This window comes from Fonsecaea pedrosoi, assembly GCF_000835455.1.
Source record: "Fonsecaea pedrosoi CBS 271.37 unplaced genomic scaffold supercont1.5, whole genome shotgun sequence".
In the NCBI taxonomy this organism is placed as follows: Eukaryota; Fungi; Ascomycota; class Eurotiomycetes; order Chaetothyriales; family Herpotrichiellaceae; genus Fonsecaea; species Fonsecaea pedrosoi.
Window position 1 is genome coordinate 4,123,699 of NW_013550611.1, and position 16,124 is coordinate 4,139,822.

Here is a 16,124-nt window from a genome sequence, read left to right on the forward strand (position 1 = left end):
CGAGCCTGACTTGGGGTGCTGAAACATCTGAAAGCGCTGCGGATGTAGCGGCAGCAATCAAGACAATATCGATCTCCCAGATATTGAACCCCCATAAATCCTCGTGTTGATTCGACTGTGGCTTGCGACGCGACGGCACGGAAAGCGTTCCGCCCCAAGGCAATGGTTGCAACCCCACATATTCAGCCTAAAAAAAGATCTCCAACCACCCTTCACGTATCCATCTAAATTATTTTGTGCTGTTCCTGAGTAACTCCGCACACTTTCGCCTCTCGTCCTTTCGATGGGCGGAAGAAGGCCGAAGAGCTCGACCCAGGTAAAGAAATGTTTCCATGGCCACCCTCTTTGCTTCGAAGTATATCTTTGCTGCTGAGATAGTTGTAATAGCTCCTGGAATGTGTCGCTAACCTCTGGTATTCAATTTTATGTCTATCCTCTTGATCGAGACTCCATTGGCCTGAACCTTTCAAGGAGCCATGCTGCTTCCTCTCTTGATATACGCCCTCCCCATCCTTTTCATATCATATCTCTTCGGAGTTTACGTCTCCCTCTCCTCAATACCGGGGCCCTTCGCCGCGCGTCTCACCAATATCTATCGCCTTCTTCTTGTCTACAATCGTAATGCCCACGAGAAACATCTCATACTCCACAAGAAGTATGGGAACCTCGTCCGACTGGGGCCCAAGTGCATCTCCGTTTCAGGGTCGCAGAGTTACATCCCTCAGATCTACGGGATTGGCAAAGGCCTGGTGAAGTCCGACTTCTACAGTTGCTTCCAAAACATCGTGAATGGACGACGGGCGGCCAGCCTCGTCGCCATGACAGATGAAAGCCAGCATGCAAGATCAAAAAGGCTGATTGCCCATGCATATTCGCTGAGCACGCTGGTCGAGTACGAAGAACTTGTGGATCGCACAACGGATGTATTTCTACACACTTTGGAGGAACAATTCGCCAGCACTTCGCCGTCCCCTGGACGCGTGCTTGATCTGGGACGCTATCTACAGTTCTTCGCCTTCGACGTCATCGGGGAACTCACTTTTAGTCGGCGGTTGGGTTTCATTGAATCTGGTATCGATGTGGACAACATCATCGAAGCGATCGGGGCGAATTTCTCCTACTTCAGTGTCCTTGGACAAATGCCTTGGCTGGACGAAGCCGTCCTGGGGAAGAACCCTTTTTACGTGAGATACTTCCGGAAGAGCGTCAGTTCCCCAATCCTGCTGTTCGCCCAAAGACTGCTGAAGGAGCGATTGAGGGAACTGGAGGAGGCCGGCGACGCAGATGACAAGGAAGATAAGTTGAACAGACCAGATTTCCTCAGCCGATTTTTGAAAATCCGAAAAGATAGCACTGAAGGAGACGAGACCTTGACCGACGCTCAGATTCTATCAAACCTATTTGTGAGTCCTTCCCAGGAACCCTTCTTCCCAGCTTCATATCATCACGGCCTAACCCTCAGCTATGGCTTTGCAATTAGATGAATATCAATGCCGGCAGCGACACGATCGCCTCTACTCTCCGCGCGATCTTCTACCATCTCCTCAAGAACCCAGACTCCCTCGCGCTCTTGACCACCGAGCTAGACTCAGCCGCAGCACAGAAGAAAATCTCCCGCCCGTCCCCGACGTGGAATGAGACCCAGCAAAGCCTCCCCTACCTCTGTGCCGTGGTGAAGGAAGGTCTCAGGCTGAATCCAGCCTTGTCCTTGCCGCTGGAGCGCGTCGCCCCCAGAGAAGGCCTAACCCTACAACACGAAGACGGCACCAGCACCTTTGTTCCTGGCGGCACTGTCGTTGGTATCAATCCCTGGGTCCTCCACCGCAGCCCGGACGTCTTCGGCTCCGACGCAGAGATGTGGAACCCAAGTCGTTGGCTCACCACCAAGGAACAGGAAACTAAGCACATGGAACACAGTCTACTCTCCTTTGGTGCCGGAAAGAGGTCCTGCCTGGGTAAGAACATCGCAATGCTAGAGCTGCACAAGCTCGTTCCAGCACTCCTCATGAAGTTCAAGATTGAGTTGGACGACCCTACGTGGGAGTGGGAAGTAATTAATGCTTGGGTATTGAACCAAACGGGCTTGAATGTCAGATTGGCATTGAGGTAACGGTTTTGCATTACGAATGAATCGTATCATTGATGTTACAAGGTCAAAAAAATGTTTCACAGAGCACCACTATCGATCATGGCCAGCGAGGCGGACTCGCCTCGATTACCTCCACCAATACTTTGAGAGATCGCCATATGTCTTCATCCCACGACCCTCTCAAACCTTCGATCAACCTTTGTCCGATAATGCCAATGCTTGCCTGCATGGCTATCGCTCTCTTTCTTAGCGCGTACTCGTTAAGCTTAATCGACGATTCATCAGGAAGACCAATCCCCAGCATTTCTCGTGCCTTGTCGGGGATTCGATGCAAGCTTTCATTAGACGCTGCGGCCTGGGCCCAATACCGCTCCATGGGGACGACCTGGCCTTTCAGTCGGGAGAAGTGGAGGTCCACGATCACCCAGGCCGTGATTGCCGAAATGAGCAATAAGGACGCAGAAGGAAATATTCTGCCAAGAGCCTCGAGATAGACTGTGTTTGAGATTTGTGGATTCCGCAGCTCCATGACAACAGACGACTCGAGACAGAGCATGCCATCAGGGAATTCGTCAATAGCGACGGTGACAGCGTTGAGCGCCCTTTCCAGCTTTCGGCATCGTGACCATTTCGCGCTCTTGACAGAAGGTGACAATCTTGAAATAGACTGCGCGTCCATTTCTAGTGTGTTCCAAATCGCCCATCTCTTCTCTAGCGTTGGAGACAATCGATCGCTCTGCATCCTCCGAGGAGATCTTCTGAAGGGATCTGTCGATATCTTGATGCCGGTGTCGATGTCGTCGGTACCGCGTGGCTCCGTTACGCTTGTCCCACTTCGCAGTGTCAATGCCATAAGCTGTGGGAAAGGCTCGGTCAAGGGAGGCGAGGCTCCAGAGACCGGAGGACAGACGCTGTTTGAAACGTGTGACTTGAATTGAGTCACATCACAAGGAGTGTCATACGGGCTGAAGGCAGAGATCTCAACATGCGCTTGCTTTGGTGTAGATGGAGCACCAGTGCTATCGCCAGGCGACTCAGATCTCGACTGGCTAGACGGCGGACGTTGGATATGGATTAATCTTGGCTTGCCTGGTCCAACGAGAACGGTGGCAATCATCTGAGATGCAGTTAGTGGACTTTGAGCTGGAAAGAAGATGTACGAATATATACCACTCCATCCTCGTTGTCGTCTGTGCAAATAGACGTGCAAGGACGTTGCACGACTTGATAGTAGCGAGCCTTGAATCGCCGCATTCTCTCTTCATGCGATGTGGTATTGGCTAGCCACCCAGATTCGTCCGAACAAAGGGTGTCTCGATAGTCGTCGTCACGCGGAGTTCCTGGCATGGATTCAGAGGCCGTGCTTAGATTGTCGTCCTCAAGTGTGCCATGCTCAGAGGGTTGGCTTCCTTGGTCTTGCTCATCGCCGTCCCGATCATCGCAGTAATACGACAGTATACGGAGGCTGTCCAATGAATCTTCGTCTGGGATGGGTGTGGTCTGGCGCTCGCATGGGTCGTGCAATCTGAAATACTGTTGTCCATTCTGAAGCGTTCCCACAATAGGGCTTGGAAGCAACGGGCTTATTGGGGTTGAAGTGGTCTCATTCCGAGCCAGAGCACGCAAATCGTTATAGCTCGCCAACATCCTGCGCAGTCCGGGAGAAGGCAGAGTTGTGGTAGGGTAGTCGTCCCCCCAAATAAGAGGAGGAGATTCGGGTAGACTTAAAGGAGAGGCTGTCTCCGAGTTTGTCAGGGAGGGATGCGAAGTGGTTCTTCGCGTCCTGACTTCAAATAACCTGCTTGGATTCGACTTCGCAGGCTTGCATCGATGAAGGAGCCTTGATAGTTGTGTTCTGGATGGATTTCGTGAAGGCTGGAAAGGTGAAGGGGGTGGTGTCATTTGTCCCTCCCTCAAACATTGGGTCTGAATGAGCGGCAAGGACCGGCCTCGATGAACAATTGATGCGTCGAGGGCGTGAGGAGGGATCAAAAGTGCCATCGTGTTTGTGTGGGCTCGAATAAGTACGCTGCGGGTGTGGCTCTTCAACGAAGGAGAAGATGAGACATATATCCAGGGGAAGACAGAGTCTGGCTTTGACGCGTGTTGGAAATCCAACTGCCACTGGCTCCCGACCCTACGCAAGACGCGTGCAGCCGTTTCTTGAGTTCTTCCCTTGCATCGTCGTCGGGTATGCGATTCTGTGTCACACGCCATGGTTCCCCCCCTTCTTTCGAAGCAGACATGTCCAGCCACCTTGGGGAGTATTGGGGTGCAGCAATTCACCCCTTGCTTCAACCTAGCCTCAGGGTACACACCACAATTGTGACAGACTCGCAGAGTGGCAGGGTTTGTTGCACCGCATAGCATGTCATTCGAATTTGAGAAGGAAGAGGCAACCATGTAATTGTCATGCCTTACATGACAGGGTACAGAAAGTTGACACCGCATTTTCAAATCCAGCGCCGAGGGCTGCCACTTGGAAATTGCCACTTTCCAGGAAGAAACCAGAGTTGCCGAGGCCTGGGATCAAGGCGTGAGGTATTGTCGCAAGACTCGGTTCTACTGTCATCAAAGCTCATTAGAGGAACAGGTTTCTGTCGCTCCATTGTTGGACAAAGTTTTGAAAAGATCATGTTGTAGCGCCAATTCACCCCTAGAACAATCCGAGATATGTAGAGACACCCGTTCACCCCTCAATTGTTGCATAGTGAGGCATTGCTTTGTTAAAAGATAGCCTGAAGCTCCAGTCCAGAGGCTGTGTAAGACTCGTAGGAAAAAAGTCGATGCGAGGTTGCATTACAACACCAGTCTCAAATTGATCGCAGTCTATATATGCTCTATTGGTTCTTCTGGCAAAAGTGCCTCGTATTCACCGGTTCGCCTTTGCGGAAACAGGGCTTTGATCGGTGGTCTGACGAGGTCGTTGAACATGAATGTACCATATACTAGCTGTAGCAACTGTCAGTTACGTTCCCTCCTGGATCGGTTGGTGTTATGACTCACCAAGGCAAAACCAAGCACCTGGAGCCATTTGAATGACTCCCATCCAAGTCCAAGCGAGACAATCCAAATGAAAAGCGTACGGCAGGTGTCAATAATAGACCGAGAAGTGGCGGATATGCTTCGAGTTACCGAGAGTCCGAAGAAGTTGAAGCCGCCAATGGAGACCATGATTGCAAGACTTGAAATGCCGATTGCACGGTTGCTGAACACTTGACGATAGCCTTCCTCGGCATCAAAGTATCCGTACTTCCCAGCTTTGGTGATGCCAACCGCCAAGTGCAGAATGACTTGAATTATGACGGTGACGACGAAGCCGAACAAGCCTTCCCACGCAACCACCTTGAGTGGCTCCAGGGCGTAATGTTCCAGGATCCATTCTTCGAGACAGAATTGTGTGGCGGTGAAGATTTGAGCGAATGCGATCAGGAAAATACCCAGGATTGTGCGCAAAACTGTAGGATCCACCGATTCCAGTACAACGTCTCTCACACTGAGTATCGCGTGCCGCACCAGCTCCAGACTACCCTCCTTGGGTGCAGGAGAGGTCTTATCGCCAGAGGAAATCGCCCCAGCCAGACCAACCAAGGCAACCCCTAGTACCACAATGAGAAGGGAGACCCAATGGTACAGATAGAGCTTTCTCTTCAAGAACAGGACACTAAACAGTCCGACGAACAGAACCAGCGCGCCTCTGGTCATTTGGTATATGGAGGCAGCCACAAACAGTAATCCAACGTTCATTAGGGTTGTGCCTGCAATGTCACAACAAGCTGGAAGTCCTAACAAAACGACCCTCCAACCCTCAAGATGCGCTCGATCGTCGGCGTTGGGTAAGAGTGGCTTCAAGGCGGGATCGGTAGCATCGCGTGAAGAGGCCGGCCGGACAGTGTCATCGTCCTCCTCTTGCTCCTCCTGGTCGTCTTCGGCATTGACAGGTCGGTGGAAGAGAGGGGTATCTTTGGAGCGAAGGATCACGTAGCGGTACAGGTAGAAGCCCAACATGACGAGCCAACATCCCATCTCACCGATGAACATTTGTACTCTGCGCAGGTTAGCGATCAACAACTTTGAGTTGAATACTGGAACTTACGTCTGGATGACTGGTTGTTCGAACGTCCTGTGATCCTTCGGATTCTTGCTCGTGCAGCCCCTTACACATTGTTGATCTTGAAACTTTGTCAGAAGTGTGTTGGCGCACCCAGTGACCAGCATCATTCCCACAAGGAACGGTATCACTGCTTTGGCGGCCATGGTGTCTAGCTCGCGTGTTCTGAATCGGTCTCGTGATATTGCTCGTCCTGTGGCACCAGGTCAACAGCTGAACTCGGGGTGTTGTTGATGGCCTGGATATGACAAGATATCGAAACTCCGTTACACCCACGACTATGGTGAAGAATAGAGGAGCGTGGAGATTGCAATGCCAATTGTTTCCGAGATGTAAGCTGCCTTGGCTACGTAGCAAGGAGGTGCCTTCACTGATCGGCAGGAGACCTATCGGGTAGAGCACGGGCAGGAGCAGCAGGTTTAGCGAGTTGAGTTGTACGAGCCAGCCACGCCAGCAAACAGTTACTACCGAAAGGGATACTCTGAACAGAAGATTCGTAGAAAAGATCCTTATCAATTGGAGAGACTATGAACTCGGCAACCTTAATCAATACAATGGAGGTTCTCGTTGTAATGTCTTCTCGTTTGACATGGTGTCTTAGCAGCTCAGATCATCGTTACGGAGACAAGACTGCAATTCTCATGACTCTCCAAGCAACGCCGAAGAACATTGCGTGTATAGGTCAGTCGCGCATCACACTGGACTCTTCCACAGATCTCCAATCCTCTGTACATATCTGACACGTTTCGCTGTATTTCCATCTCAATTCCCCTCATCCCAAAACAAGGTGCCCCGTCTTCAACCAACCCTCACCGTGATTCACGGCCCGGTCATCTGCGATGCACGCATACCCCGTTGTCATGTTACCCAACCCGTTATCATTCCATCATCAGTTATCGTACAACTTGTGCTCCGTATGTCATTCTCATCTTGAGTCCGTCGAGATTTCGATTCGATCCCTACCCGGAGTAGACCCTACTTGGTCGCCGTACTCCTGATGAGCTACCACTTCGACTGCGTCGTTTTCGCTTGCGTTCAACTATCACCTCTTCACGTCGATTTCCAAAATTGCCGCCTTGTAACGAATTGAAGAGAAAGATCAAAAGGAGGGTTCCAAAAAAAGTTCCGATAATGGCACCAGCGAGTGTACCTCCAGAATATTGTCCGGAACACGACGTCGATGACTGCGTTACAACGGTAGTCGTGGCCTGGCGAGGTACGAGAGCGGGGGTTGCTGGGTTCAAAGCAGAGGCGAGCGTCGCAACAGGAGCCTGTCATGCGTTAATGCCGATTCTCAATGTTTAATAATGGAAGCGCTGACCATTTAAATAAAAAACCGAGAAATCCCGTGCGGTTCAACTATATGGCAGTTTCGAATAGAAAGTCAAGCAGGTGAAGTCTTGTGTGCTGTTTGGTTGTCGTTGTCGCAAACCCGAACCCATCCGCAGGCTCAATCGTTTCACAATACGAGACAGACCACCAAACAAAGAATTGGGTTATGTGGTTGCGCAAAACGAAGGGTCACAAACAGCAAAGGTCGGAAGCAAGCAGCGATTTCACAGAAATGAGTGCTTTCAAATGCGACAGCAGAAAAGAATGATTGTAAGATGGAAACGAACCGGAGGAGGCTGGATAACGGCCATTGTTGACGAGTCTCGTGTGAGGGCCGGGATGAGAGACAGCGAGAGCGAGGACAACCATTTGACGTCAGGCATCATCAGAGGCACGAAAGGACTCGAGGGGCAACCAACCGGCATCGCTTGTTGAGGGAGCCTCCACCCTCGGCCAATTTTCCTTGGTTGCTGCCGCCCATTGCTCACTGCTGGCGGCCAACAGCCGCAGGCCACGAGCTCCCTGATTCGTGCTTCTGCTCTTAGTCCTCCCAGATACAGCGATGAACATAGATTATTGATTCTGAGTGCATGATGTTTCCGACCGGCTTTCCCTGCCGTAAATTTGTGTTAGTTGTGTCCTGGATTGTGCTACTGAAGGAGAATAGTAAAAGACACTATTGTCATTGTTGGAACTTTCCGCTACATAAAATCGGAACTCCCAGCCCACGATTATTGGGATGTTCTGACTTTCTATTTCCGTGCATGAACCTCCGATAGTCCCACGCAGAAGCCTTTATCGAAAGCCAATTGCCCATTATATTTTGTTTCAGCATCTCCGGGCAGTGATGCAATGAAGGATCTCTTCAGGCAGGGAATCAGAAGTCCCGTGGATCGGCACATGGTCGCAGACGACCTGCCACAGTGCCAGTGCCAGAACCAGGACAATGGACCAGGACCGCGACGTGGTAGCTTGACGAGGCTCCCTTGCATCTAGTATGCTTCGTTTTTATAGGAAACCGCAATATGTTTGTTGACTGATGTTTTCTGGGCGACACTCTTGTGCTACCACAAACGTTCCAGCCACGTCGGCCCAAGGGGGTTCTGGTGTTTGCACTTGGTGACCAGTATATAGATAAGTTCCCGATATTTTCCAGGTCGAGGGTATACCACCGATACTGCGAACAACCCTGGATAGGATTCTCGCAAGAACTGTTGCTGGCACATATGATTAATCCTATTCCCTCGACAACACTTTCCCAAGTCTGATATCCTCAAAACTGTTGCGCCTGCCCCAATTCTTCGGTTGTCGTTTAAGGAATGCTCCAACAGCACCAAGATATCCTTCGTGCCGGAGAAAGTACGCTTGTTTTTCGCCTTGGGACCAGAACTTGATGGCATAGGAGAGAGTGTTCATCGTCTGAGTATGGCCTCGAATGAAGGAACCCCCAAAATAAATGTGCTGTAGTTTGTGCTTCTCTGACTGGAGATAGGCAATCTGGCCAATGTTGTTCGATATTGCGTATAGCAAACTTCTGGCCATGTCTTCCGTTTTGAATCCACGCAACATGTCGTGGTCGTCGTCCTGACCATCGCCGTTGAAAAGACCCTCGCCGTCTTCTGCGTGTCGTTCGGCCATCCTCTTCATTCGAAACACTTTCCCAAACGTGCTTGCGATGGTGGTACTTTTGAGCCCAATTTTACTGTATCCTCCGCCATAGATATCGCCCACAAGCATATCTACACCGCTGTTGTCGCCCCTTTCGGCCAGCCGCAGCATCTCATCGAAAGTGCGTGCTCCAGTGAGAAGGGACAGAATGCCCCAGAATGTTCCGCCTCCCAACGACGTTCCGCCTACCCGTTGAAACTCTCGAGGTCCAGAGACCTTGACCATCGAGACACCGGATCCGATATTGACCAAGAGGTAGGGGTAGATATCTGCACGGGCTTCGGCGAACTGCATCGGCTCTTCCTCACTATATGTGAAGACCTCTCGCGGGATTTCTGTAATGAAGAAATCCAAGCCTGTGAAACAACTGGTCAGTCATCGTGCACAACGCCTTCTGCTAAAATTCTCACCAATGATGAGGCACTCCATCTCATCCTCTTGAACTACGTCCACGTGAAGCAACTCTTTCATCCGGTTGTAGAACTTGTATGCGCCTCCTCCTGTTGCCATGACACACAGTTCCTGCGGAGTCGACCCATTGAGCTTGGACTGTGTCTTCTTTAATTCTTGGATGAAGTCAATGCACAGATCGATCCGGTCCGTCTCGAAGTTGACGAAGTTCAATCGTCCGCCCCCGTGTGTTGAGCCTGGCTCGCGAGAGAAGTAGACTAGCTTTGCTAAAGAGCCGCCAATCTAAGATCAAAGTTAGGACAGATGGAGGGGTGAGAGACGATCGCATAGGTAACGTACATCAAGAGCAACATGGCTCACTACATCTGTGTGGTGTGGGAGACGGATATCCTTGTGTTCCCAATGGACATGCTCATGCTCATCCCCAGTGCCATTGCGCGTATTCATCTCGTCGTCGACGATGAAGGCGCCTTCGACATTGATCTTGACTGAAGCTGGGTTTGGAGGCGCCCGCGGCGGGCGACCAGGGGCATCGCCGTCGGCGATTGCGGAATTGTCTTGTTGTTCATTGTCCGTCACCGTCTCTTCTAGGATCGGCATGGTGGAAATAGGGAGTCGAGGCCAGCGTTGACCCCATACGATGTTGAGGTCGACTGCGTCGTGTGACGACTCGGCAATATACGTGGGGTGTCTGAAGTTATCGGTCACCGATCATTTTATAATACCTTGAAAATATAGGGGCATGTTCACTGTGAATCCGGTCGGCTGAAATCATACAATGGTATATCCAAGAGATAATAAGGCACTCGAGAACGTTGGCTATGTCCAAGTGGTGCGAACCTCGGTCAAGGAAATTATTTCTCGGATCAATAATTTCACGCCGATTCAGGTAATACAATGCTCGACCCCTCGCCCCGATGCCCCGCATAGTGCGTGCATACTCACCAAAGCCGAACAGAGGCCGTAGTATTATTGCTACTGTAACATCATTCTGATGCGACCTAGAAAGAAAGACAATTTCTCGAGAGCCTTGCACACTGTACGGGACACATCCCAGTGACAATCCCCTCGCAAAGTCTCATTGCGACTCTCTATCAGCCCTCCATAATCACCTTGTCACGGAATCACTCACTGACTCCTAAACAAGCTTACGGCCCTAGCAATATCACTTGCTGATCTTTGGACCTCCATTACCGAAAGTCACACACCATCTACCCCATCAGAAGGTACTGTTGAACAAAGAAAATCCCCAATAGCATTAACACAATCCATATGGCGAAAATGCGGACGTGTGGTTTTCTGGAATCAGATGTGCGCAAGGCGGCCGTGGGGTCTGGAATGGCATTGACAGTGGTCGCAACATCGACGATAGAACTCTGTGCGCATTGCTCCGGTGTTTGCCCCTGTGACAGTTGAGCTTTGGAAGATTGGACGATGATACGGACAAACAAACTGGTTGACAGCACAGGTCAGCGGCAACACCAATGCCACATTCGAACCCACCGGAGCAGACTCCTACCCAGTGTTAATCAGCCAGAGCAGTTTGGAAGTCAAGGAGAGTTTCTCACCACTCCCATCAGTACAGCAAGTATCTTGACCACTAGCATTATAACAATATGCTCCGTTGAAAGTGTAGCATGACGTTGTCCCTGTCGGACAAGTGAGCAGAGGAGGTGAAGCTGGTCCTCGTTCTTGATGGATTGATATCGCCATAGTCCTCTGATTGCCGACGAAGGTAGAGAGCGAAGCATAATCCATTGGAGCTCAAATTCAATTCTGTTTCGAAAGGTTCAGGAGTAAAAGGTCTCTTTGGGCGGGTACCACCCAATCTTCCCAACATCAAATTGTGTCGGTCATGGCAGCCAAGATGTGGGAATTCCAATTCTGGCTGAGACAGGAGGGCCACATCTCCGTTACAGTTGACGATGAAAGCAAAAGAGAGAAGAAAAAAAGACATGTCAAGGGACATCGTCCTCATTCAGGCCCGAGGGAAACCGAATGAACAAAATTGTCGCTGGAGCCCGAGATACAAAGACCTTCAGCACGACCAACCCATATCACCCAAGCAACAGAAGTGCTCCATCTAGTCGAACAGAGCACGGTTGACCCTGCTTCTCCTGATGTCACCTTTCCAGGATGGCACATCGGCCTGAGTGACATTCCCAAGTTGAACGAACTCATTTTCAGACTACCTCAGGAAGGGATACCATATGGTACAATATCCTACTGGTAATCACAAAGCAAAATTTGGTCTTGTATAGTACCTTCCGTAGTTAAAAGCTTTTGCTGCTTGGGTGATTACCTGCGTAAATTGTCGACCGAGGTTGGCGAAACGTATTGGAAGGACATTCTCATTCTCTATTCTATCTACCACTTCACTACGAGCAACGAGAAGCAGCACGATAGTTTCCTGGCTGTCGGGGTTGATCTCGAGTACTCAAGTGCCTGTTAATGAACGAAGTCTTCTTGAACTATGTAGATCGGGTTGACATGGCGGTACGGTTCCCTTCTGGGACAAGGCTATAGCGTCTTGGAGATATGCGTGAGAGTGCCTTCAACTGAACGTCAAGGTAGTGTGTTGCTGTGTAGCTCAAGACACACCTATACTAGAACACCTCCATCTAAAACACATCAGCTCCATTCATCAGATTGACTTTGCCACACTCACCTATCTCTATCAGTTTTCCGGTGGAGTAATCTGCTCGAACGGCATAGAGGTACGCTTCAGCGATATGCTCAGGAGTGGCAACAAACCCCACCGGAAGGGTCTGGCTCGCTTTGTTGAATATCTCCTCCTGCTCTTCAAGGGTCTTGCCTTGTTTATCCCACAGGGGTGTTTTCACCAAGCCTGGCACGATTGTGTTCACACGGATCTTCTTCTCCGCGAGGTCTGCTGCAAGGCCTTTGGTGAGAGAGAGTACTCCTCCATTCAAGGCTCCACCAATCGCGGCGTTCTTCCCAGGCTTGATGCCGGCGGTCCCAGACGTGAGAGTCAAGGAGCCTCCCTTGCGCACAATATCGTACTTCAGAAGAACTAGAACCTGTGAGCAGCGCTTGACTTGTATATGCGAGCTTATCAAGCCAATATACCTTTCCCAGTGATCACTGCACCCCAGAATTTTACCCCAAAGAGATGCTTTGCTTCGTCTAAGTTTTGATCTTCTAATTTGCCTCGAATAATGTTATCAACGGCTGAGAAGATAACGTGGTCGACGGGTGCCAGTGATCGAAGTGTATCAGTAAAGGCGGCTTCATTACGGACGTCTGCGACAACTCCTTTGGCGTTCGGAGACCCAAGTCTTTGCAGAGCGGCATCTAGTTTTGCTGAAGAGGATGAAATGATGGTTACTCTTGCACCGACATCGAGAAGCGCCGCTGCAGCTCCGAAGCCAATACTACAATTCGTCAACACAGATATTGCTGAAGGCAGTGGGATTAAGAGGGACTCTGACTCACCCTGTGCTTCCTCCGACCACTATGATATTCTGGCCTTCAAGCTTATCCTTGAACCCGCCCATTTCGTAATCGGTACTAGAGATACAATTGAACTATCCTGATGAGAAGAAAATTCAGGAACTGTCGCCTCGTATGAACACAATCTTTAAATACAATCCAGAGATGTTATGGTGTCATTAGTCTCGGAATGACGCCAGATAAGTAGACTACTCAGGAGGAGGTCCTACGTAGAAGTAGTCGGTAGAGCTTGCAGAGCTCTAGGCGGGTGCATTTCTAGATCGGCGTGTAGTCCATCTACCATTTGACGCGACAGCAAAAGGGCTGTGCTTGTACGGGCAGGGAGGTGTAGAATATATGCACCTCGTACTCGGTACCTCTTGCAGCTCTTGTTACATATGTATTTGGTTCTCCGCACCACGACAGGCCTCGAAGCCCACGTGCCGCCAAGGCTCTCGAATGCGGGGATCGATTCTGATTCCAGAACAAATAATTAATTTCTTCTTTGCGCTTCAGGATATGATGTTATTCCTGCGCTAGACTTCACCGCAAGAGAACACATGCATGCATCTCCTTAGACATCCAATAATTTATAATGTCGCGCACAAAGCAAAAGGCTCGAAGGGGTGGTGGGAAGGACCCGCAGGATATTATCCGGCGTGAAAAGAGTGAGCTGGTCGCTGGCGACCTTGCACAGAAAAAGGTGGCTACAACGATGGGAGGGAAGAAGCGAAAGCTCGACCAGTCCGATGATCTCAAAACATACCCTCTACCGAAACGAACCGCCCTTGACACCGAGTCGAAACAATCTACACCCCCAGGCGTCGCCGTCGATCCCTCCCTCCTCGCTGATCACTTTGCGAAGAACATTCAAAAGTGGTTCTCAACCAGCAGTCCCATCGAACTGGAAGATATGTACCTTCCGAAAAAGGCTTTTCTCGACACCACAAGTTATACTAAGGAAAGGCTTGCTGCGAACCTCCCAGACTTCCTCGAGCAATTTTCCGCTGGCGGTAAAGAGGGACTTTCCATCTGCGAGGAAGTCTGCTCGCCACATACTATTGTCCTTGCAATGTCTGGCATGCGAATAGCAGATCTTATGCGAGAATTGCGAGTGTTTAAGAGCCAGGGTTCCAAAGTCGGTAAATTCATGCCTAAACACATGAAACTCGAAATGAATATAAAGTTTCTGCAAAGTAACAAAGTGGGAATTGCCATAGGCACACCGGAGCGCTTAAATCAATTGTTGGAAGCAGGGGCTTTGAAGACTCATGGGCTACAAAGAATTGTGGTGGATGGCTCCCATCACGACGAGAAGAGAAGTAATATCTTCACGATAGGTCAGATTTTTCGACCGATGGTCGCCTTTCTCAATGACGACAATATTCGCCAGAGATATGGTGCTGAACAGAACAAGGTTGATATAATAGTCTTCTGAATATGAAGGAAACACTATTGCAGGCGCAGCACCATCACCAACTACGTGGGCGACGACCAACACAAGGTCGTGGATCTGGAGTCTGGAAGTCTACGAGATGATCTCGAAACTAAGCACGAGGGAACAGCCCACACAGTACGAGGTACAGGAACACTAGCGCCAGGAACAGGCGGCTTCGACCAAGTCTTTCGCTTCAAATCAACAAACCAGCAAATCAATGGGCAGCTCTACCGAGTTTTCCAGGTCCTAGTTGTATTGGCGGCCCAGTGTTTCTCGGCTGAAGATAAAGCGGTGGCGCAAAGCCGGGGGGGGGGGGGGCGTGGGTACCTGGAGCCCATGATCGATCAACAGGCACTCGACTGTGTACTTGCTGAAATGATAAAAATCCGTTCCGCTGCTTCCAATAACGTCTACAGCACTTTGAATATTTTCTCCAATAGCGCCGATTGAATCTGACTTGCTGCAAACATCTGGAGGCTTCGCATGCAGACGAAAATAGTCGCATTGACTTTTTGTACTCCTTGGGACCAAACAGTGCTTCAGTTGCCTCATTCTGATAGGCTGGCTCTAACTTCATGCTCCCGGAATGAGTTACCAGGCATATCTCAAATCTACTGCAGCTCATGCCAGCAACAAAACTCCACCCCCAAGCTCTATTCATCGAAAACCTCCTCCGGGGGCTGCGCCGTCTGGCTCATCCATCCATAGCACTCTAAAGAGCAGTGCCAACCCAATATTAACCACCAACTCCTCGCTCACGCCTGCATCATCAACGAACTCTCCGGCAAACACCTCTGCCCCTAAAATACCACCCGCATCCGACTCGAACATTCCTGCTTCTGAGCCAGTCCGCGCGGACTTGACCAAAGAACAAATCGACGCTGCACTGAAAGCATGTTTGGACTTACAAAATACTGCGACGAGTCTGCACGAGAAGCGGCCTTTTGCAGCCTTGCTTTTGGGACCTGACAACACCACCGTCTTGCTTACACACTTTTCCATTTCTCATGTCCAACATGCAGAGACCGAGCTCGCTCGACTTGCTACCATCCACTTCTCGCAGAAATACCTCGCCGCGTGCACCCTTGTGTCGACTTGGGAGCCATGCGCTATGTGTACGGGGACACTGTACTGGAGTAATATTGGACGTCTAGTCTACGCTGCTCGCGAAGAAAAGCTGAAAGACTTGACGGGCGGCGACAACCAGGAAAATATGACCATGTCTCTGCCCTGTCGGGATGTGCTCAAGGCCGGCCAGAAAGACGTCGAGGTCATCGGGCCCGTTACACAATGGGAAGAGAAGGTTGTTGAAGAGAGTGGCAAATGGTGGAAAGAACACCAATCCGATGGCTTTGCTAGGAGATTGAGGGGAGATAGTGTGAACGGAAGTGAGAAACCGGGAAGCTTGTCAAGTATGCGTCACGGCACACCAACTACCTGGACAGGAGAAGACACTGTTCTCAGTAGCATCGATGATGAGGGTGAGTATAAGGCAGAGCTTGATATCGACTGGATGAGGTAGATTGTTACCGAAGTCGCCACGCTTGGTGATAGTGCTTGACCATGAACCAGAGTCCTTAGTGGAAGTGTCAGCATTTCGTCAAGGGATTGTGAATGTGAAC

At 50.3% G+C, this 16,124-nt stretch overlaps 7 protein-coding genes across 7 annotated transcripts; 3 read left to right on the plus strand and 4 right to left on the minus strand.

Annotated features, from left to right (window-relative positions):
• Window positions 1-476: 476 nt before the first annotated feature.
• Z517_08974 (uncharacterized protein) lies at window positions 477-2,110 on the plus strand (the record flags this gene model as incomplete). Its single annotated transcript, XM_013427488.1, has 2 exons — window positions 477-1,403; window positions 1,481-2,110. 2 exons carry the CDS (start codon window positions 477-479, stop codon window positions 2,108-2,110), a joined length of 1,557 nt encoding a protein of 518 aa, XP_013282942.1.
• Window positions 2,111-2,186: 76 nt separating this feature from the next.
• Z517_08975 (uncharacterized protein) lies at window positions 2,187-3,736 on the minus strand (the record flags this gene model as incomplete). The annotated part of the gene is made up of 2 exons (XM_013427489.1): window positions 2,187-3,206; window positions 3,260-3,736. 2 exons carry the CDS (start codon window positions 3,734-3,736, stop codon window positions 2,187-2,189), a joined length of 1,497 nt encoding a protein of 498 aa, XP_013282943.1.
• A 1,182-nt stretch (window positions 3,737-4,918) lies between these two features.
• Window positions 4,919-6,346, minus strand: Z517_08976 (uncharacterized protein; the record flags this gene model as incomplete). The annotated part of the gene is made up of 3 exons (XM_013427490.1): window positions 4,919-5,041; window positions 5,096-6,137; window positions 6,186-6,346. The coding sequence occupies 3 exons, from the start codon at window positions 6,344-6,346 to the stop codon at window positions 4,919-4,921; spliced, it is 1,326 nt and encodes a 441-aa protein (XP_013282944.1).
• A 2,422-nt stretch (window positions 6,347-8,768) lies between these two features.
• On the minus strand, window positions 8,769-10,211 carry Z517_08977 (pantothenate kinase; the record flags this gene model as incomplete). The annotated part of the gene is made up of 3 exons (XM_013427491.1): window positions 8,769-9,556; window positions 9,611-9,893; window positions 9,951-10,211. The coding sequence occupies 3 exons, from the start codon at window positions 10,209-10,211 to the stop codon at window positions 8,769-8,771; spliced, it is 1,332 nt and encodes a 443-aa protein (XP_013282945.1).
• Window positions 10,212-12,232: 2,021 nt separating this feature from the next.
• Window positions 12,233-13,129, minus strand: Z517_08978 (uncharacterized protein; the record flags this gene model as incomplete). Its single annotated transcript, XM_013427492.1, has 3 exons — window positions 12,233-12,645; window positions 12,702-13,006; window positions 13,068-13,129. The coding sequence occupies 3 exons, from the start codon at window positions 13,127-13,129 to the stop codon at window positions 12,233-12,235; spliced, it is 780 nt and encodes a 259-aa protein (XP_013282946.1).
• Window positions 13,130-13,659: 530 nt separating this feature from the next.
• On the plus strand, window positions 13,660-14,502 carry Z517_08979 (uncharacterized protein; the record flags this gene model as incomplete). Its single annotated transcript, XM_013427493.1, has 1 exon — window positions 13,660-14,502. The coding sequence occupies one exon, from the start codon at window positions 13,660-13,662 to the stop codon at window positions 14,500-14,502; it is 843 nt and encodes a 280-aa protein (XP_013282947.1).
• A 586-nt stretch (window positions 14,503-15,088) lies between these two features.
• Z517_08980 (uncharacterized protein) lies at window positions 15,089-16,024 on the plus strand (the record flags this gene model as incomplete). Its single annotated transcript, XM_013427494.1, has 1 exon — window positions 15,089-16,024. The coding sequence occupies one exon, from the start codon at window positions 15,089-15,091 to the stop codon at window positions 16,022-16,024; it is 936 nt and encodes a 311-aa protein (XP_013282948.1).
• Window positions 16,025-16,124: the final 100 nt, after the last annotated feature.